This window comes from Sabethes cyaneus, chromosome 3 (assembly GCF_943734655.1).
Source record: "Sabethes cyaneus chromosome 3, idSabCyanKW18_F2, whole genome shotgun sequence".
Lineage (NCBI taxonomy): Eukaryota > Metazoa > Arthropoda > Insecta > Diptera > Culicidae > Sabethes > Sabethes cyaneus.
Window position 1 is genome coordinate 4,970,518 of NC_071355.1, and position 21,318 is coordinate 4,991,835.

Below are 21,318 nucleotides of genomic sequence, written 5' to 3' on the forward strand. Positions count from 1 at the left end.
TTTACCAGGAAAACGAGGCTGATGCTGCGGAAGTGGTGGCGGAGAAGGAGCGGAAGCAGATACGGCGGAAGCAAGAGGACGCCAAGTGCAAGTCAATTCTGATCCACAAAATTGCAGACTCCCAGCTGGAATATTTTCGCGGTAAACGATCGCCCAAGGACATTTGGAACACGCTTAAACACACATTTGAGCGGAAGGGTGTGTCAGGAATTTTCTTTCTACTGAAACAGCTGACCGGAATGAAGTACAACGACAAGTTGCCGATGGAGGAACACATCCTTATTTTCGAAAAGGTATTCTAGTACGTAAACTATAATCCGCCGAGATGAAGTTTGCTGAGGCCGTAATAGTATTCTTTTTACTGCAAACGATGCCCGAGTCGTACAATAAGTTGATAACAGTTTTGGAAACGTTACCGGTAGAGCAATGTTCGATAGAATTTGTCAGGACGAGATTGCTGAATGAAGATGTGAAGCGACAACACAGTACCGAAAAGCTGGAACCTGAAATAGCATTTGCTGGTAAGGGCAGGAAATTTACGTTTAAGTGCCACGCTTGTGGAAAAATAGGCCACAAACCAGCAAACTGTCCAAACATCAGACAGGAAATGCCATCGGAAAATCTAGGAAAGCAGAGGAAACAACGAGGCAATCTATCGGAAACGAACGATGACGTAGCTTTTGTCACATAGGAAGAGGAACCAACAGACGATTTTCGCTGGATTTTGGATAGCGGAACATCGGAACATATGGTAGGAGACAAAGAATACTTAGTGAACGTTCGAAAATTGGAAACGCCGATATTGATAAACGTCGCGAAGTCCGGAGTGTCGTTAACGTGTCCTTTGGCTGGTGAATGACTCGATCATATAGAAGCAGACTCTTATAATCCGAACCATTTCTCTCTCTCTCTCTCTCTCTCTCTCTCTCTCTCTCTCTCTCTCTCTCTCTCTCTCTCTCTCTCTCTCTCTCTCTCTCTCTCTCTCTCTCTCTCTCTCTCTCTCTTACTCTTTATGTCCCGCCTTTATTAGCGCCGCGCATTGCCTACCTTCCAGATTTGTCTGGATTTTCCAGACTTTTTGATGCCTAAATCAGACAAAAAAAGACGTTTTTCAAACGTTGTCTTCCATTAGACCAAATGGCAGCCAGATTTTTCCAGACATTTTTATTCTCGTTTTCCTGATTTTCGTAAAAACCGTTGGTTGGTAACGCTGGCGCCGGTCGAAACTACAGACGGTAGATAATCTACAGACGCGCAAAGAGCGTGGCATAAAACACCAATCGAACCGTCAAATCGAGACACCAAATGAGCAAGTAAACAAACTTGTGTTTCGTATAGGCAGGGAAGACTAAGTTTTGTAATCTACCTGAAATATTAAAACTTTAACTATTGATTTACTAACAACATATGGATTAGTTACACTCGATATATCATATAATGCTTTGAAGAATTCAATTGGCTTGTTCAATTTGCAAAATATGCGTCGTAATTCGCGAAGTTCCATGGAACATACCTCACGATTCACGCAACTTACTGCTGATTATAGGGAGATTGATCCAATTCTGACTGGTTGCCAAAACTGTTTAAATAAAATAAACAAAAAAAAGTGTTGCCGAATTGGTAATTTTTCTCTTTGCGCGTCTGTAGATTATCTACCGTCTGTAGTCGAAACCTAGGTCGAAACTACTCGCTCGCCACACATACATGTACATGGGTGCGATGCACGAACAGGGTTGCCACATGCACAGATTATTCTGTGTTTAACAGATATTTGAAAGAATTCGCCTGTACAGAATCTGTATGCATAGAATACAGATTTTCCCCAAATTATACAGATTAAACAGATTTTTAAGCTTTTAAATGAGAGCGAAAGAGGCGGAAATAGTCAGTAAGATGACTCTTTATCTCTTTCACTCTCATTGTTTTGCAGTGGACAGATTTTTGCACAGATATTTTTCCTCGCCGTACAGATTGTCAGATTTTTCCAACAAAAAACCTGGTATCCCTGTGCACGAAGTAGGTAGTTTGTCTGTTCCTTTGCTTGCAAGTTTACGATTTTTCGAATAACTGCGTATACCATACTGCTAAACGTTTTGATTAACATCCAAATCGAACGTAAACGCTCAAATCTTAGATAATACCCAACATACCAATGGGTCTTATTTCTGACAGGCAATTTCTATATATTTTCTTCTACGCTCTTTACTTCTCTACAGTGTCGACGGTTGGAAACAGGAAATTAAATTGCACGTGCCTGGTTTGTTTAGCAACTTATTTTCCGTAAAGCGAGCTACGGAACGAGGAATGGAAGTCGTCTTCAGTGAAAATGATGCGCGTATTTTGAGAGGACAGGAAGTGGTTTGCCGAGCTAAGCGACAGGGTAGACTCTACGAGCTGGATGTGACCGTCAACCGAACCAATTCAGCCATGGTTGCGGAAGCGGAGAATAAAATGTCTCTGTGGCATCGTCGGTACGGGCACATCGGGAATACTGGCCTGCTGAAACTTATTCGTCACAACATGGTCGAGGGAATCGACATTGGAGGAAATGCTGCACCGGATTCGAAGGTATGTGAATCATGCATGATGGGGAAGCAAACACGTTTGCCGTTTGAGGAGAGTAGTCGACCTCGTTCTGCTGGAAGCATTTCAAAAATATGCAGCGATGGCCACCGCTCATTTTGGAACAAAAATTGAAAGGTTGTGGAGTGACAACGGTGGAGAGTATATTAATGCGGAATTCATCGCATATTGTCAGAATGCAGGTACAGTGGACCCCCGTTCGTTTGAACGATTCCTCATGCAAACTAACGGGGTTACTCTTTAATTTGAACAACTGGTAACCCGAAATATGCTGAAACCTGTGTGAACTGGCCGCCCTGCTCTTTGTTATTGTTTTGGTGGTATGTTTTAGTTGGCAGTTGCAAGTGCGAATATTGCATTTTCTGATCGGATTTCTCTTTACCGTTAGGAAAACGATATGTGGAACCGATTAAACACGCTAGGTCAGTACAAACAAATCGTGTTTATGTGCATTGTCTGCATAAACAAATGATGTCATGTTGAGAATGACGTTTGAACCATTTTTAATTTGCATGTCGTGCAAGCCAACGGGGTTCAAATTAAAAAGTGTTCAGATTAAAAATGGTCAAACGAACGGGGTTCCACGGTATTAGAATGGAACCAACTGTGCCTTATACGCCACAGCAGAATATCGTTGCCGAAAGAATGAATAGGACTATAATGGAACGCTCGAGAGCTATGCTAGAAGACGCGGGATTCAAGCGGTCAATGTGGTGTGAAGCAGTAGAGGCAGCTGTTTATACAATTAATCGTAGTCCAACATCTGCACTCCCGGAAATGAAAACACCTTACGAAATGTGGTTTGAGCACAAACCAAATGAGTCGAAATTGCGAAGGCTTTTGCTCTAAATTGCCTTTGCGGAAAACTTCGTGGAAGCGTTACCGGAAAGCATTGAAGAGTTACAGGAACGCGATGACTGGCTGATGTGGAAAGCTGCAATCGACGAAGAAATGTGTGCATTGAACATGGAATCTAGTGGGTTTTCAAAATCAAAGCCGTAGATCCACTTCCTAGATACAAAGCACGACTGGTAGCAAAAGGGTGTTCCCAGCGTTATGGTTTCGACTATCAAGAAACTTACGCTCCCGTTGTGCGTGTAACTACTGTTCGAACGTTGCTGTCAGTAGCGTTACAGCAAGGTCTTCCTCTACATCAAATGGATGCCTGTACTGCGTTTCTCAACGGAGAGCTTACGGAAATAGTATACATGCGGCAGCCTCCAAGATTTGAGAGGGGTAATAAAGTGTTCAGGTTAAACAAATCAATTTCACTAGAGGAAATTAAGTGGATCAAACTTCAACTACAACAGGAATTCGAAATGAAGCTCCACAATTTCCTTGGTTTAAAAATTGAACTGGATAGAAGCAAAGGTACGTTGTCGTTGAATCAAACCAAATACATATCCGATCTGCTTAAACGTTTTGGGATGGAGAATTGCAAGTCAGCAGCTACCCCAATGGAAGTAAATTTGAAATTGAAGAAGCTTGAGGAAAATGAATCGCCAACATGTCATCCTTATCGTGAGCTTGTTGGGTGTCTGACATACTTGATGCTGTCAACTCGACCGGACATCATTAGTGCGGTGAATATTCTCAGTTGTTTTCAAGGTGGTGCAACGGATCTTCATTGGACTCATCTCAAACGTGTGTTACGCTATCTGCAAGGAACCAGGCTTCATTCTCGGTTTTTTGCTCAGTAGATGCTCATTTGACTACAGCGCCTCAACTAAACAGAATTCGAAAAAGTAGTGTAAAGGGCAATTGTAGAGCTAATTATTATCTACATTATTTTTGAAGAAAGTATAGTTCTATCTTTCGTACTTACGGCGCTATGGGGCTGCTACCCCGTTGGTAGCCAAATGAGCGCTCTTTTTGCTACCAACGGGGTAGCAGCCCCATTGCACCGTAAATACGAAAGATAGAACTATACTTTCTTCAACAATAATGTAAATAATAATTAGCTCTACAATTGTCCTTTACACTACTTTTTGAACTCGGTTTAGTTTAGGCGCTGTAGTCAAATGAGCATCTACTGAGCAAAAAACCGAGAATAAAGCCTGCAAGGAACCAGAAACTACTCTCTGACTTATCAGCGAAGGGACGCTGTGTCACTACTTGTTGGTTTTGCTGATGCTGACTGGGGAAGCGACGTGAACGATCGACGGTCGACATCCGGATGCTTGTTCCAGATCTTCGGAAACACGATTTCGTGGACGACAAGGAAGCAGACCAGTGTATCGTTGAGTTCTACAGAGGCTGAGTCCATGTCCATCAGTCAAGCAGCATGTGAGGCGACCTGGTTGAGGAATTTGCTGTCGGAGCTTAATGTCGTTTTGAAATCTCCCACGGTTATATTCGAAGACCATCAATCGTGCATTTATATTGCAACCGAACCACGAGATCAAAAACGAATGAAGCATTTGGACGTTACGTTACAACTATATTCGCGAGTGTGTTCAGAATGGTTCTATATCGATAGAGTTTGTTCGTACTCAGAAACAGCTTGCTGATGCGCGTGCTTCTCGCAAATATCTTTAACAAACACTATACTATAAATATCACTAGTTCTGGTGTGAGTTAAACTCTTTGTTAATAAACCGTCACTGCGTTAACAACTCGTGATTCTCTACAATTTTCTGTTCTGTATTCCCTTTCTTGTCGTTTTTTACCTCTCGTTTTACCTATTTTCCGCCGATTCCTTTTTTTATTGCTTTTCTCTTTAACCCTTCTCCTGCGTCCTGATATTCTTCTGCTACGTTTTTTTTGTCATTTTTCTTCAGTTTTTCCTCATTTTCAGTTCCGTTTATCCTCTTCGGTATCGTTTTATTTCACCATTTTCTGTCATGTTTCGACCTTTTTTCTTCTTTTCGATTCCGGTTTTCGTCTTTTTTCGCCTTTTAAGTTCTTTTCTATCCCATTTTTTAGTTTTCGTCAGTTCTTTCATTTATTTAGTCCTGCTTTTTGTCCTTTTCAGTCACGTCGTGCTTTGCCTTTCGATCTTATCCTTTATGGGTCCGTTTTCATTTTTTCTCGCTACTTTTTTCCTCTTTTTCTGTTCTCGTTTCCCCATAGGCTCCTCTCTTTTTAGACATTTCCATCCCGTTTTCTCCTTTTCTGTCCAATTTGTTGTCATTTTCTAGGTTGTTTTTATCTCGTTTTTCTTCTTATTTTCGTTTTTCGTTTTTCTTTCATTTTTCCCCATCTTCTTTGGCAAAAACCTTTGACCTTTTTTCTTCTTTTCCCTGTTGGTTTCTCGTTTTCACTCTCTTCCTCTCTCGTTTTTCCTTGTACCGCTGTGTTGTTCCGTCCACTTTCTCTATTCCTTTTTATTAATTTCCTGTCCTGTTCTTTTATTCTACATTTCATTGCTTTTCTGCGTCCTAGCCTCTGTTTCGTTTTCATCTTTTTTTTCCTTTTCCTCTTTTTCTGCCTAGTTTCAAGCCCGTTTGCCCTCATCGGTTTCGTTTTCTGTCATTTTTCAGCCCGTTTCGACTTTCGACGAACTTTATTTCGGTCCCGGGTTTCGCCTTTTTTGCACTTTTCAACTCCTTTTCTCTCTTATTATGTTCTGCTTTTCCTCCTTCTCTGTCACGTTCTGTTTTTCTTTTTTCCATTTTTTTCTTTTTTGTTTCGTTTTTTCTCCTTTTCTGTTCTAGTGTTTCCATTTTCTTGCTCCCGTATTTTTATTAACATTTTTCTTTTGCTCCTTTTCTCCGCTTTTTTGTCTTACTTCTCTTCTTTTCTGTCCAGTATTTTCAGTTTCTTTCTCGTTCTTCGTTTTTCTGTTTATCTCTTCTGTGATTCATCTTTCACTGTAAAGTATCCTCGTTTTTTTGTCTCGTTTTCCCTATTTTCAATCCCATTTTCTTCTTTTCCATTTCTTTTTGTTTCTGTCACAATCGGTAGGCCATCTATGAATATGCTACCCAAATTTACTAACATTTTCATTAGAAACTGTTTGGTTCATGAGATAGAAATTTTTAAATTTAGTAAATAAATATCTAGGAAACACGAGTTTTTCAGCCGTAACTCAGTAACAAATAAAATCTGTTATCATGCCAATTTTATCATTAAAAGATTAGCAATTAATAAACAAGAAAATAATAACTCAACAAATTTCCATGTGGCCATGTGGCCATAATTGTCCGATTATTGACCATAAAATTGGACACAAAATCAAAGGAGAAATTAAGCTTGAAATTGAACTTAAAGCAGGAATTGAAATTGGATTTAGATTGCACTTGAAACTATATTCGGAATTGTACTTTGAACTTGAATTAAAATTGGACTTGAAATGGAGATGGAGCTTAAATTTGGCTTGAAACTAAACTTGAAGTTTATCACTAGACTTGACGTTAGACTTGAGACAGGAAGTATTCTCACGCAATTAGTCTACTTATCACAAAAATAGTGACCGAATAAGCTACAAACTGCGGACTTCTACATTCCACATTAAATTATACAGAGAAGGTGCGGCACATGCCCCATTGCCCCGCCAGCCTGGGCACGCCCGTGTTGATGACTAGTATATTCTACGAAATAACGCAAAACATTGCTTAACATTTAGGTCGAGGGAACCATTTGCGGAAAGGTTTGGAGTGAATTGCTGTACCAGCTGGTCGTGCTGTCCAATTCATGTGACATCGGAACCATACCGAATGAGCTCCCGTTGGTAGAACAGATTCCGGTGCTGCATCGGCTTGATCACTCAATCCATTCGATGCGCATCTGGGCAGCGAACAAAGCGCGATCGCTCTGTACCGACTGGAACATGATGATGTTCTTCAAGGTCGTACACAACGACATCAAGCTCTGTTTGGAACAATTGCAGTACCTTCGAGTTCCCGAGTTGGTAACACCGGACGCCCTGGAGGTTCAAGTTCAAGTATGCGTCGCCTTGCGGGCGAAGCTAGTTTCCGAAATCAAAGAAAACATTCGAAAGCTTAAGCTAGCAAGCGCGGAGTGTATCGACGTGTTGGCGGCAGTTTGCCGGACTACCAGCTTAGCGTCGCTGACGCTGTGCTTTCCGCATTACCGACACTGGCAAACGGAAGTTCTACAGAATACTGCCAACGAGTACGTGGCGTACTTTTTTAATCAAGTGTACTTCCCGGTGATTGAGGCCACCAATGATCTGGAAATTCTGAAACTAACGCTGAAAATAATCTGCGAAGCTTGGTTGGATCATATCTATATGAAGAAGACGCGATTCAGCAGCAATGGGGCGTTAAATTTGCTCAAGGACTTTGATGGCGTTGCCGAATGGATCATGAAATGCAAAGCCCTAGAGAAGCCACTGAAGGAAGTGCTGTCGAAGCACGAAGTGCTGCGAATGTGCGAAGGAGTCGGCAAGCTGCTGCTGAGAAAACCGGATGAAACCATTTCGATTCTTCCCAGCGCTGCCGATGCCCGGAAGGCCGAAGGTTAGTTAGTTTGCTTCGTTTGTGTTTTTTTAGATAAGGGGGGCACCAAAATTTATGGAGGATTTTTGAAATTTTTAGAAGCTGGGGGTGACGAGAAGGCACCACTGCCACCGGAGATGTTCGTACCGAACCAGAAGCGCTGGCTGGAGCTGCGTGCCAGAGATCGGAAAACACTGGGCATGAACTGTGCCTGCCTGTGCGCTGGCACCGATGTTTATTAGGTTCCATCATGCCACGATAATAATAATGTTGCGTTTTGTAGTGTTTGTCTTATCAACGGAATAGTTTTTTTTTCTTCTTCTATCTGTAGTTTAGAAATCGAACGATATGCATTTAGAAACCTGTTCGATTGACAATTAGGTTTGTTAATAAGAAAAATGTTGAAATTTCAAAGAAATGTTGTTATTGCTCTTGCAGAGCATTTTTAGTGCATGTTTGGGAGCTATTTCTTTATTCTTTCCTCAATTAAACAAAGTTGTTCAATTTTCAATTTACCCAATCACAAAACAATCACATGAGCCTCAGATGACAATTTTGATACCCGTTCCAGATTGAACGAGAAATTCAATCTGATAAGAAATCACAAAAAAAACTGCACCTCTGGCAGTGATGCCAGCTCTACGAATTTATCTGTAGTTCTACGGTTTTATAAATTTTCTGCGGACCTACGGATCAGGTGCTCGTATCTACGGATTTTCACAAAACTTTACGAAAAAAGTTAAAAGTTTCATTTAGTTACAAATATCAGGAGAACGCTACATAACTGCAGTGAATAGTATTCCGAAAAGCCCTAACTTTATTTTTTCTAAGAGAAAAAAATCAATAGAATAGTTTACCTAGTAGGGTGACGAATCTATAATTATATATCACAAAAATACTGGCAGGTTAGGTTGAAACCTCCGAACTTTGAGGTGCAATTGGACTTAAATTACAGTAGAATTGACATAGGGCACTAAATTTGACTTGAATTTGAATTTGTATCTTTATATCAAATTCATCAAATTCAAATTCTTTTCCTAACCGTTTTCTTCCGTTTTCCGTTTCTTCCTCTCGGTTTTCTTTCTTCTGTCCCGTGTTTTCAGTTTCATTGCTCCTGTTGTCTTCGTTTACTGTACCAGTTTTGCTTATTTTCAGTACTGTTTTTCCTTTTGTGTTTCCTCTTATTCACACATTTTTTATGTGCGTTTCCCGTCTTTTCTCTTCCCTTTTTCCCATTTTCGTTTCCAGTTCTCGCCTTTTCTACCCAATTTTCGTACCTTTCGTCGCCTATTGCGTTTTTTCTAGATGCCCCGTTTATTCCGGTTTTAGATCTCCCTCTTTCTTTTGCTCTTTGGTTTTCCTCTTTTATCTCCTGTTTTTTCGTCTTTCTCTCTCTCTCTCTCTCTCAATTTAACCTTTTCCTTTGGTCCGTTTAGTATGCTTTCTTTTTCTTCTTTTTCTGTCCCATTATATCCCAAATTGTTTTATGCTGCTTTATCTTTTTTCCCCGTTTTCGTTGTTTCCTCTATTGCTTTTCTTTTTCCGCTCTCGGTAGTCTTCTTTTCCCTTTGGATTTCTTTCCTTTTTCGTACCTTTTTTGTTTTTTTTTCTTTTTGTGTTTCATTTTCCCCTGTTTATCGCATCTTCCCTTCTCTGTAATCTTGTTTTTCCTTTTTTTTTGCTCGATGCTTCCACTTTCTCTTCCTTTCCTGTTTCATATTGCGCACTTTTCAGTCCTGATTTTCTTGTTTCAACTCTTTGCTGTTCCATTTATCGTCTTGTTTCAACCGTTTTTTCGTACCCTGATCCTGTCTCATTTTTTGTTTTCTGTCCCATTAACTCCTATTCTATTTTTTCGTTTTCATTTGTTTCATTCTTCCTCTTATTATGTTCTGTTTTTGTTCCTTTTCTGTCTTGCTATATTTTTCTTTTCCTCTATCGCCCGTTTGTCTGCCGTTTTCAGTTTTTTTCATTTTCTTTATTTTTTATTTATTATTTATAATTTTCCAGTTCTGTATTTTTCTCCTTCTCTACCTCTTTTTCTCCAGTGTTTGCTCCTTGTCTTTTACTCCTTTTCTATCCTGTTTTTTCTGTTTCTTTTCTTTCTTGCTTTTATCGTTTTGTTTAGGTGATTGCAAATTATCTTTAAAGTTTTTGTGAAAACAAACCCTTCCCCCCTTGGAAATTGGCTTGAAAACTCGGGGAGCAAAAAAATAATTTATATGATGTACGTCAACTTTTTTAAAATCAATTACCGATGGGCTTTGCAGCCTAACAAAATCGAAAGCTGAGTGTACGAGTGGAATTAATACTTCTACGAAACAGAAATTGCATGATTTTGCATGAAAAATAATAACGTGTATCAGAAAAGAAAGAATTGATTTGGTTTTCACGTTTAAATTTTGAGTAAAAATGCTTAAAACGCATTTTGTTTTCCTCGATTAAAAAAATCTCTGTTTTTTTCGCCCCCTTCAATGGCCTAACACCGGAAGGACAAAAACTTATTTGAAATGGCCTCATCGTTTTTTCATCTTTTCTCTTCCGTTCTTCTTCTTGTTTCTATCCAGTCTCCTCTTTTTCCCCCATTCTGTCATTTTTGTCCCATTTTTTTTTCATTTTTTGCATTGGCGTAACTAGGGGAGGGGGGGCTAAGCCGCCCCTGGAAGACATTTAGCCCCCCCCCCTAGAAAATTTAAGCTGGATTTTTAAATTTAAGAAAAAGCTATAGTTAGATAACTTTACATAATAAAAACCTAAGAGTAATTTTTATATGCATCACAACTTAAAGTTCATATGCATCAATGTACATTTAATCTTAATATGCAAGGAAATAAAATGGTCGAAAAAATGCTGGGAGCTATAGCCCCCCCTAGAGATGAGCACTAGTTCCGCCAATGATTTTTTGTTTTTTTACGTCCCTCTTACCTCGCATTCTGTCACAGTTTTTCCTTCGTTTTTCTTTTTTTAACAAAAGATAAAAAGATGGCGAAAATACGATGAAAAGTCCTACCAATCGAAGCGGTTCCAGCTCGGACAGAAATAAAAAGATGTCTAAAACACAACATTCCATCAGTTCTAGTTCCGCTGAAACGAATGGAATAAAAACCCTGAAAAAGAATCGAGACCGAGAGCTTCCGAAACAGTATCGGTTGGAGAAGAGCAGTGAACTCTACAGCCTATCTCCATTCATCGACGAGCAAGACATGTTGAGGATGGAAGGAAGAACCGCGCAAGGTTTATCGGTTCCTTTCGAGCTTCGGTTTCCGATTATACTTCCGAAACGACATCCCATAACCGACAAGCTTCTGCAGTTCTATCATCAGCAAGTGGGCCATAGCAACACGGAGACAGCAGTAAACGAAATTCGACAACGTTTTTTTTATATTCAAAACTTGCGAGCAGTGATGAAGCGAATAGCGAAAGCCTGCTTATGGTGCAGGGTAAAGAAATGTCACCCTAGAAACCCCAGAATGGCCCCACTTCCTCACTCGCGTGTTACGCCAAACCTGGCGCCATTCTGCTTTACCGGAGTGGAAATTAATAAATAGTTTCAAGCCGTTGGTAACGAAAACGTCGCTGTGAAAAAGTTTATCGCTGAATGGGAGTAGTCCGAACAGTCGCCAAAACACGACGAGGAAACGATGGAAAGACAAGAAAAAGACAACATTTTTGTTAACTTGACGAGCAAACAGGACGAAACATGATGAAAACCTGACAAAAAAAACGAAGAAAACACGACAAAATGACGACGAAAAGAAGTCAAAACAGCAAGAAGTCGCCGAAACTAAACGCCAATAAACAAGAAGATAAATAAACTATTAAAAATGGCAAAAAGACTATGAAAAGATAACAAAAATACGGCAGAGAAACGACGAATATGAAAAAAGCAACAATGGAATGACAAAAAGACGCAGCAAAAGCAACGAAAAAATGACGAATAGATAGCGATAAGATGACGAAAAGACGACGAAAGAACAACGAAAAGACGCTAACAAACGGCAAAAAGATGTATAGGTAGTGAGAAGACGGCGGAAATATGACGAAGCTGTCAAAACTATAATTATAAGATAACGAAAAGTCGGTGGCCAGACAGCGGAACGATAACGATGAAAAGGTGATGAAAAAGATGGCGAAAATATGACAAAAATACGATGAAAAGACGAAAAAATGTGATGAAAATAACGTGAAAATTCGATGAAAAGACACCAACAGTGATAAAAAAGAACACGACAAAAGAACGATAAAGACAAGCAGGACGAAAGATGATAAAACAAGCCTAAAAAACGAAGCAAACATGGTAAAATGACGACGAAAAGACACTAAAACAGCAACAAAAAACGGCAAGAAGCCGCCGAAAACATGCGACCACAAACGCCAAAAACAAGCGCCAATAAACAACGAAAATACAACAGAAAGATGACAAAAGGACCATGAAAAGACAACAAAAATACGACAGAGAGACGACAAATATGAAGAAACGCCAACAAAAAGATAACAAAGAGACGGCGCAAAAGGCGCGGAAAAAGCAACGATAACAAGACGAATAGGTCACGATATGATGACGAAAGACAGCAAATAACAGGCAAAAAGACGAATAAGCAATAACGAGACAACGGAAAGTCGACGAAAATATGACGCTCAAGTCTTCAGAAAGCCATGATATAGGTTGAGCCCCGTGTATTCGACCTTCACGAATTTGAACCAAATTTTGCCAGATTGTTCGTTTTCGGCCAGGAAATAAAAATCCAAAATTTGGTGCCGATCGGTCATTCCCTCGATTAATATAGCACCTCCATTTTTAAGGAAAATACCTTTTTTTGTCAAAACCTCATATTTTCTTTTGCTTATATCGCCGGAAGTATTGAGTTTAGAAAGACACTTTTCACATTTTCAAAGAAAATTACCCAAGGAATTCGAAAAAATATATTATTTTTGAGCACCAGTGCTGCCAAGTATGTTTAAACTCGATTTGAAAACTAGATTTACATTTTTCTCTCAATGAAGACAATTTGATCTAAAAAATTCCTACTTCATCGTATTTTGCAGATTTTTTTACATAAGCCCCGAGGTATTCTTTGCCGATCTTTCTTATGTAAAAAAATCTGCAGTACACGATGAAGTTAAAATTTTTGAGATATAGAGCTTTCTGACAGCTCAAGCACCCACACTAGCAAACACGAAATACGCGTGTATATACATGATGTTTACCTCATTTTGGGGAACAGCTGATGCTGGAGGAACAAACCGAAAAATAGCGATTACTAGTTGTGTTTCTCCGTTTGCCACACTGCAGAGCACATATTTCAGTCAAATTGTCCATCCTGTTCCAAATTCAAGTACATATTTTGAAAATTTGCTGGTATTTAAGCCTGCGGAAGACGAAATTCATTCTGTACCTTGGTGACAAAGGAATGCATCTGTTTTGTTTACTGTTGTTGTTTGCCTCATTTTTAAGGCCCAATACACACATAACTGGAAAGCTTTATACCTAATGGTCTTCATTGAGAGACAAATGTAAATTTAATTTTCAAATTGATCTATAATAATATCTTTTTCGAATTCCTTGGGTGATTTCCTTTGAAAATGTGAAAATAGTGTCTTTCTAAACCTAATACTTCCGGAGATATAAGCAAAAGAAAATAAAAGGATTTGACAAAAACGGGTATTTTCTTCAAAAATGGAGGTGCTCCCATTAATCGAGGAAATGTCCGATCGGCACCAAATTTTGGATTTTTACTTCCTGGCCGAAAACGAACAATCTGGCAAAATTTGGTTCAAATCCGTGAAGGTCGATTACACGTTTGAACTTTTTCTCGGTCACTTAGCGTGGAATGAGCCATATGTAGAAACGATAACGAAGAGTCGGCAACAAAACAGCGAAAAGATGACGAAGATGTGATGAAAAGATGGCGAAAATACGATAAAAATACTATGAAGACACGTTAAAACAGCGACAAAAACACGACGAAAACGAACAACGATCATACAAGAAAAAGACAACAAACAGGACGAGAGATGATGAAGAAATGACAAAAATAACGAAGAAAATGCGGCAAAATGACGATGAGAAGAAAAGAGCAACGACGGTGGTGAAAAGGTGCGGAAAAGGCAACGATAAGATGACGAAAAGAAGACGAAAGGACAGCAAGTAAATGACAAAAGCACAGTGAAATCACAACGAAAAGGCAACAGAAACGCGGCGAAGAAGTGAAGAAAAGTGGGATGACTGAGAGACAACAAATTGATGACAAATATGAAGAGGCAACAAAGAGATGACAAAAGGCAGCCATGATATGACGAAAAGACGACGAAAGAACGGTGAAAAGACAGCAAATAAACAACAGCGAAGTGACGACGGAAAAATGACGAAGCACTGAAGACAAGTACACAAGTTGTTAAGACGACATCGACAGCAAAAGGCGACGGCAACGGCAACACATTCCAAAAAAAAGAGAAAATTAAAGATAACAGACGAAAAAACCAAAGGACGAAAAATGAAATACGGAAAAATAAAGACATAAGGGAAATGATAAAGGACGGAAGGTATGTGTTCTTGAATAGTTTACAGAAAATTTGAAATGTGTCATAAACTGAATTGATTCAAAGATGTATTAATAAATCCTTCAAATAATTACAATCAAGAACAATTATACCTAACTTTGGTATACACTCAACCCCCGCTAATATGAAAAACAGCTCGTTCAGATTGGGCGAGTTCATTTTTAATCTGAATATTTGATAACTCTATTCAATTTCACACACGCGCAAGACGTGCACCCTATGAACTTGTTGTTTTGATTTGACGAAAACAAACGTTTTGAAAACATTTCAAACATGCGCGAATTCTAAAGGTTTGTAGAAGACGAAATTGGCTCGGTAGTTTCGACTAAAATGGTCTATGTATTTTGAGTGCTGGAGAGAGGTAAGTTGCATATGAGCTATATTGCCAAAGCTCCCGAGCAAGAGGAAACGCATTAAGATTTTTTGCTTTTTTTTAATTTACCGGTCAACTTTAACGTCAATTGTGTGTGACGCTTGATCGGTTTTTAATGTGAACGCATTCATACCACCGGGGTACAGATTAAAAATGTTAAAGAAGGCAGATTAAAGAAGGTCATACCAACGGGGGTACACGGTATCAGAAAACAGTGCACATCGAAATTAATTTACACTTTTCAACAGAACTGACAAACACTTTATGCCAGTGGTGCCCAGGCATAAGCGTGGTGCGGGCCAAATCAGGTCGTCCCATGAGTCCGCGGGCTGCAATGACCTCTGGCCATTCTTTCGCTTACCAAAATGTAAAAGAGGCGGCAGCAAAAGCCAATTTTTAGCAATCACCACAAGATTTAAACCGCAATCAGATCTGCAATAGGCACGAGGTACTACGGCTGAACTGAGTTACCCTTGTGTCATCAAAAAAATCATTCATAAGTCTGGCATCCCGCAAATTAGCCCGCGAGCCGCACGAATCATCACGAAGGGCCGCAGGCCGCACGCTTTGGCCATCACTGCTTTAATAACAATCCTTCAAGCGAAGCACAAAAATGTTGGTTAATTTTCATTTGAACCAAAAATTTGATTTAAAGTTTGATATAAAAACACCAGCGGGGTGCTATCCGTATCTTAACGAACGGTGTTTGACAGTCCACTTAACGAAGGGCGCTATTTCAAAAAATGCAAGAAATAGCGCCCGTCTGACAGGTAGATTTGCTGCCAACCTTTGTCGAGATGTGCTGAGATGTTGGCAACAAAAACATGGCACCCATCGCAAGCCCCTGAAAAACACGGTAACTACGCATTATTATTTAGCAAATCTGGCATCGCGGTTCTGTAGGTCAACTGTGGCATTTATCTCGTTGACAGCGAACCGCAGTTAACTTCACTTTATTTCCGAACCGTCTGTCGGGCTGTCTGTCATCGCTACGTGGCTGTTCAACTTGCCGTCGACGTCGAGCGAGATCGAAAACTATCAGCAGAGCAGCATTGGTTGGTTTGGTTTTGTGAAGCAAAAGCAGAACGTTGTGTTATTTCGACCGTGTTCCGGTGTACTCTCAAGCTTTTCTATTTCTACCTAACAAGTTTAACAGTTTTCCAAGAGTTAAACATGATCGCGAAATCTTTCCTCTTTGTTGCCCTGGCGGCAGTGACGATTTCCGCATGCCAGGCTAGTTCCTGCTCTAATCCGGAGGTGAAAGCTAACTTTTTCTACACGAAGGATGCAACCATCGTAAGTCAGATCGCATTCGTCTCGGAATTCACTTTGAAGTGTTCCAATGCGGGAGCCGAAAAACTGCCTCTGTTCGCTGAAGTTGCTGGAAAATTATCTCCGGTTGTTCGAATTGGCGATAGCAAATACCAGGTAGGGTATTAAAATGATTTAATTTAGTTCCCGACTCCGGACTAATCTGTATTCGAAAAACAGGTCAGCTGGAACGAAGAAATCAAAAAGGCTAGCAGCGGCCGGTACACGGTCCGCCTGTTCGACGAAGAGTCATTTGCAGCCGTCCGGAAAGCGCAACGTGCCGGTGAGGATGTACAGGCGGTGAAACCGCTAACCAGTCTGCTGGGGCACTACCCCGGTGCCTACAAGGGACCGTGGATTAACTCGGAAATTCTGGCAGCCGGTGTGGTCGGAGTCGTGGCGTATGTGGCCTTTTCGACCCGCACCAAACTGTTAGCCTAAGCGTGTGTGTGAGAGAGAGAGCGTTAAGAATAAGATTGCGCACCCGACATCGTCACATCCTATCATCCGCTGGATTAGCCAGCAATGCATTTTTCGCATGGTTTTTTGCTTGTTTTACACGAGAAGCTGTAAGAAGTAGGATTCAAGGACACGTTAATAAACCTGCTTTGTTAAAATGATCCTTACTGTAAAATTTACGAGAAATATCACTTTCGTATTCTAATCATAAGTTAACAAAATATAAAATTACGAAGAAATGAAAAATGAATACCTACATACATTTTTACCTTACCAACAATTCTAATTTATGCTTGAAGCAAATTTTCTCAGCTATCGACGAAAAATATTTGAAAAGTTTTCCACTAAGTATTGCTACTGCTCATAAACACATAACAGTTCCATCGAATTTTCCCGACTTTTGGAAAAAGCCTGAAAATCATCTTCAAATTATTTATTCTTTCAATGTTCCGAACGGTAAAGTTACGTTTGTTCTTAAAAAGTTGAAAAACATACCAAACTATGTTAGTCCCACGGTACAAAAAAACGCATAACAGTCTTAGAATTGAATATATTACAACAATCATCCGTTTTTTAGAAATGCTAGGACCGATCTTACTGTAATAATTCCCAAACGAAAGGTTTTATGACCTAGAAGAACGCTACTGAACAAATTTTGGACTTTAGATACGCGGTTCCGAGGATAACGAGCTCTGGAATATATGAAACTTGAACATAGAAACACCTTGAATCATCACAAAACACATCATGCAACACCTCTAATGATTCGGAATTGCAAAACTAGACCGTTGGTAGTCGTACAAAGTATTTAAGACGTATACTCATGGTGCCGGAGAAGTCATTTCTCGAAACTGCTTACCGGTTTAAACGCTGAGTACTCATCAGTCATCACCATTGAATACTCAGACTGAAACACTGGACACTGGAAGTTCATCTTTGGAACAAGCCTCACTCTCGTGAAATTTCAGATATAGTCCAGTATATAGACATTTTAACCAGTTGAATTTAACGAGCACGTAAATTATCAAAACAACAACAACACGTGGTCCTGAAAACACTGCCGAGTCACCGGCAACAACGCAAGTGGATCAAGGCGTGCTGTGCTGTTACTGTTATGCGTTTATTTTCACCTATTCAAGCACAAATAAAGAATTTATAAACAAATTGCTTGTAAAAGTATTCTGCTAGTGATACCTATGAAAATTATGATGATTTGTTTCCAAAATCGACTCAATGTTAAAGAAAAATCTAAACATCTAAATGGAAAAAAATGAAACGCAATGAAATGCAACGTAATAGCGCAGTTTTGCTTCTTGCTCTTTTTGACAAACCAAGAACAAATACCGTAAACCAGAGAACAGCCTAACAGGCTTGAAGAACACAGATTCCAAGTATTTTGACGTAGGACTACGTCTATATGGAAGGTAGCTGATATAAGGCCTTAGGCTGACCAGATGTTCCGTCAACCGGTGCACACCCCAATCCCCAGTCACCCCAGAGGTGCCCAGGTCAGCCGGCACCTCGAACTGCTCATCTTACCAATGTCGCTGGTGACTATTCTCATCATCATCAGCTTTCGCTTCATTATCCCGTAGTATTTCAATACTGGAGGGACCCGGAGACAATTTAGTGCACTCAGCTCTTTTGAGATCCATTGTCTATTGTAGCATGCATGCTGAAACTGCGGCAGGCTATCATGGGTCTTAATGAAGGGCAAAATCTCAGATCAGATCTCTTGCCAAGTCATGACCTTTTATCACGAATCCATCCCCAAAACTAATTTTGGATCTGCTACAAACCCTACCGCGAGCCAGAGCATGCAGAATTTAATCCCTGGATTTGGCTGAAATCGGCCTTCTCTGGAGCTAATTCATCATCATCGAGTCAGACACATGCATCGCGTTTCGGCACCACCCGGCATCACCAGCCCACGAGCACAATCCGTGATGCTGAGATCAGTTTTGACTTTCCGAATGACCCTCAACCACTCCTCAACCGCAGATGACGATCAAGAGTTCAAATCCAAAGTTTGGCCTGCGTTTTACGGACAGCCCTGAGAGTTTCCTTCCTGGTCGTGGAACTGGCGAACACAAGACATCATCCGGGCAATATCCTTGCTCTACTCTGGTATGAGTGTAAAGTGTAAATGCTTCTCGAGAAAGAGAAGTTGGATTCCTACCGAGCCCACGGGCACATGTAGCTCTGATGAAATGGGAACCGATAAACGAGCGAATAATCGTTGCCAGATTTAGAACACGGGTTAGAAACCTTATAGCATTCCAGTGCTATTCCCAGCAGATGCTGCCGATCTGCAGGAGAAACAGAGCTTTTACAGCGTGGTTGAGAAAATCCCAAAGAGGCGCATCCAAATCCACTTGAGTGACTTCAATGCGAAGATTGACTCAAACAACGCGGACCTTGAATGCGTCATGGGACGCCATGGCCTAGGATAGATGTGCAGAAACGGAGAGCTGTTTACAGAATTCTGTGGTAATAACAACGTGGTCCTTGGGGGATCGCTCTTTCCCCATAGACCAGTATATAAAGGCATGTAGGTTTTCCACGACGGCCAACAGAAAACCAAATCGACCACATCTGCATCAGCCGGAAATGGCATAGGAGCCTTCTTGATGTACGCAACAAACGCAGCGCTGATATTGCATCCGACCATCAGCTTGTTATCGCTGAGACACGTCTGCGCGTCGCACGTGCCCAACGACGGGAGGAGAAAGTTGGGTGCCGCTACGACGTCCGCCGATTGGAGAATCCTGAGGTGAAAAGGGCCTTTGTTGAACAACTTGAATCTCGAGCCTCGGAGTTGCCACCTGGTGGAACCGTCGAAGAGCAATGGACCGGCATCAAGAACGCCTTCATCACGACCAGTGATGAAACCCTCGGCAAAGCGCGCAGTAAGCAAAGGGAGTGGATTTCGGATGAAACTTGGAGGAAGATCGATGAGCGGAGAGAGGCGAAAGCCGGTATTGAGCGAGCGCGGACCAGATCGGCTAAGACAGCTGCCCGTCAATGATACGCCGAACTGGAGAGGGCTGTTAAACGTGCTTGTAGGCGGGACAAGAGAGCCTGGACTAACTCCCTAGCCGAACAAGGAGAAACCGCCGCCGCCAATGGTGATATCCGTTTGTAGTACGATATTTCTCGCCGCCTTAGTGGTGCCAGGATGAATACAAAGATGCCGCTAAAGGACAGAGCTGGTCAGCTATTGACTGACCGTACAGAACAGCTTAAGCGATGGACTGACCATTTTGAATAACTCTTCCGAGTTTCAAATGTCAGAGACCAACAAAACCAGCAGCGTACGACGCCTACAGTTCGTCGAATAAATCGCGTGAACTCGGAGGCGCCATCGCTAAATGAAATTGTAGCAGCCATCAAGAGTATGAAATCCAATAGAGCGCCAGGGATAAACTGTATTTCAGCCGAAATGCTCAAAGCTGACCCATCTTTGTCAGCCCAGATGATGCATCAGCTTTTCAGCACTTACAGCTTCACTTACGGCTAGACTCGAGTATAAAGACTTACCAGAAATCCCAGGGGGCGGCCTATCTAACCGATTTTAACGATCGTTGCTTTCCCTGGACGCGCGTTTGACGGTTTGGCTAAACACGTGACCGTAGCCCTATGGGAGGATGGCTTTTGAAGGCGGGGGCAATCTATAATAGTACCGGATCGCCGCTCGACGGGAGGATGCTTGTCGGTGCCTTTGGACGTTTATCAACGGTTCACACTACGAAACAGCGCGTCGGCGAGAGGATTTCACTTTGGCGTTGGTACATAATTCCCTACCACGTGGCGTATTCGGCTTACATTCGTGGATTGGCACACCGGAAGGTAAACGAATACTTTGCTTATGGACACTCGGATGGGGAGAATTTAACCGTCGCGCACTACACGGCCACACAACCCACAGAGGCTCATTTCACTGTACAGGACTTCTACGTACCTCATCCGGAATGACGGATCAAAGCTGGAGGGGGGGGGGGGGGGGTTAAACACTTCCGATTTAACTTTTTCTCGGGATGACTATGGTTATATAAACCTCTAGCGAGTTTATCTTGTGAGCACGCACGGCACTCCGCGATATAACTATAGAACTATAGCAGGCTTCTCAACCACACTTTACGACCGAAAAGGTAAGCGCGTGGCATTTCGAAGCATAGCAGAACATCGGAGACACGTCCGATCGCTTCGACTCACCGAACAAAAAGCCCTGACCCCTTCCGAGCAACTAGCAGCGCCCTCTCGCAGGCTTAGGCAGGACTCCCCAGCGTTACGCATCTCCTCTGCCCTCGGTCGGCCCGGGTGTTACAGCCATTGGCAACCGCGGCGTCTCGATTGGGAATTTTATCTTAAAAACTAACAATTGTTTTTCCTACCTCCTGACATGCAACACAGATACAATTTTCGAAATTAATTATTTACTTTACTATGGTCCCTAAGAAAGGAGACCTAACTGAATGCGGTAACTGGCGTGGCATCACGTTGCTCTGTATTACTCTCAAAGTACTCTGTAAGGTAATCCTCAACCGGATCCAGGAGAAGATCGACGCTACTCTCCGGCGGCAGCAAGCTGGATTCCGTGCTGGCCGATCATGTGTAGACCATATCACA

The 21,318-nt window shown here is 41.3% G+C and overlaps 2 protein-coding genes across 2 annotated transcripts in view; both read left to right on the plus strand.

Annotated features, from left to right (window-relative positions):
* The window catches only part of LOC128743756 (uncharacterized), a 28,427-nt gene extending 20,200 nt beyond the window's left edge, over positions 1 to 8,227 (plus strand). The window contains exons 5-6 of the mRNA XM_053840416.1: positions 7,151 to 8,006; positions 8,085 to 8,227. Of these exons, the coding sequence (XP_053696391.1) occupies positions 7,151 to 8,006; positions 8,085 to 8,227 (999 nt within the window). The remainder of the gene's footprint in view (positions 1 to 7,150; positions 8,007 to 8,084) is intronic.
* Positions 8,228 to 15,897: 7,670 nt separating this feature from the next.
* Positions 15,898 to 16,850, plus strand: LOC128742528 (translocon-associated protein subunit delta). The gene is made up of 2 exons (XM_053838924.1): positions 15,898 to 16,347; positions 16,411 to 16,850. Exons 1-2 carry the CDS (start codon positions 16,093 to 16,095, stop codon positions 16,669 to 16,671), a joined length of 516 nt encoding a protein of 171 aa, XP_053694899.1. The 5' UTR covers positions 15,898 to 16,092; the 3' UTR covers positions 16,672 to 16,850.
* The last annotated feature ends 4,468 nt before the right edge of the window (positions 16,851 to 21,318 follow it).

Excerpts from the sequence above, each read along its gene's own strand:
- LOC128742528 (XM_053838924.1), top strand. The coding sequence starts at position 16,093 with ATGATCGCGAAATCTTTCCTCTTTGTTGCCCTGGCGGCAGTGACGATT. Across the intron at positions 16,348-16,410 it reads TTGGCGATAGCAAATACCAG|GTCAGCTGGAACGAAGAAAT; the intron begins GTAGGGTATTAA and ends TTCGAAAAACAG.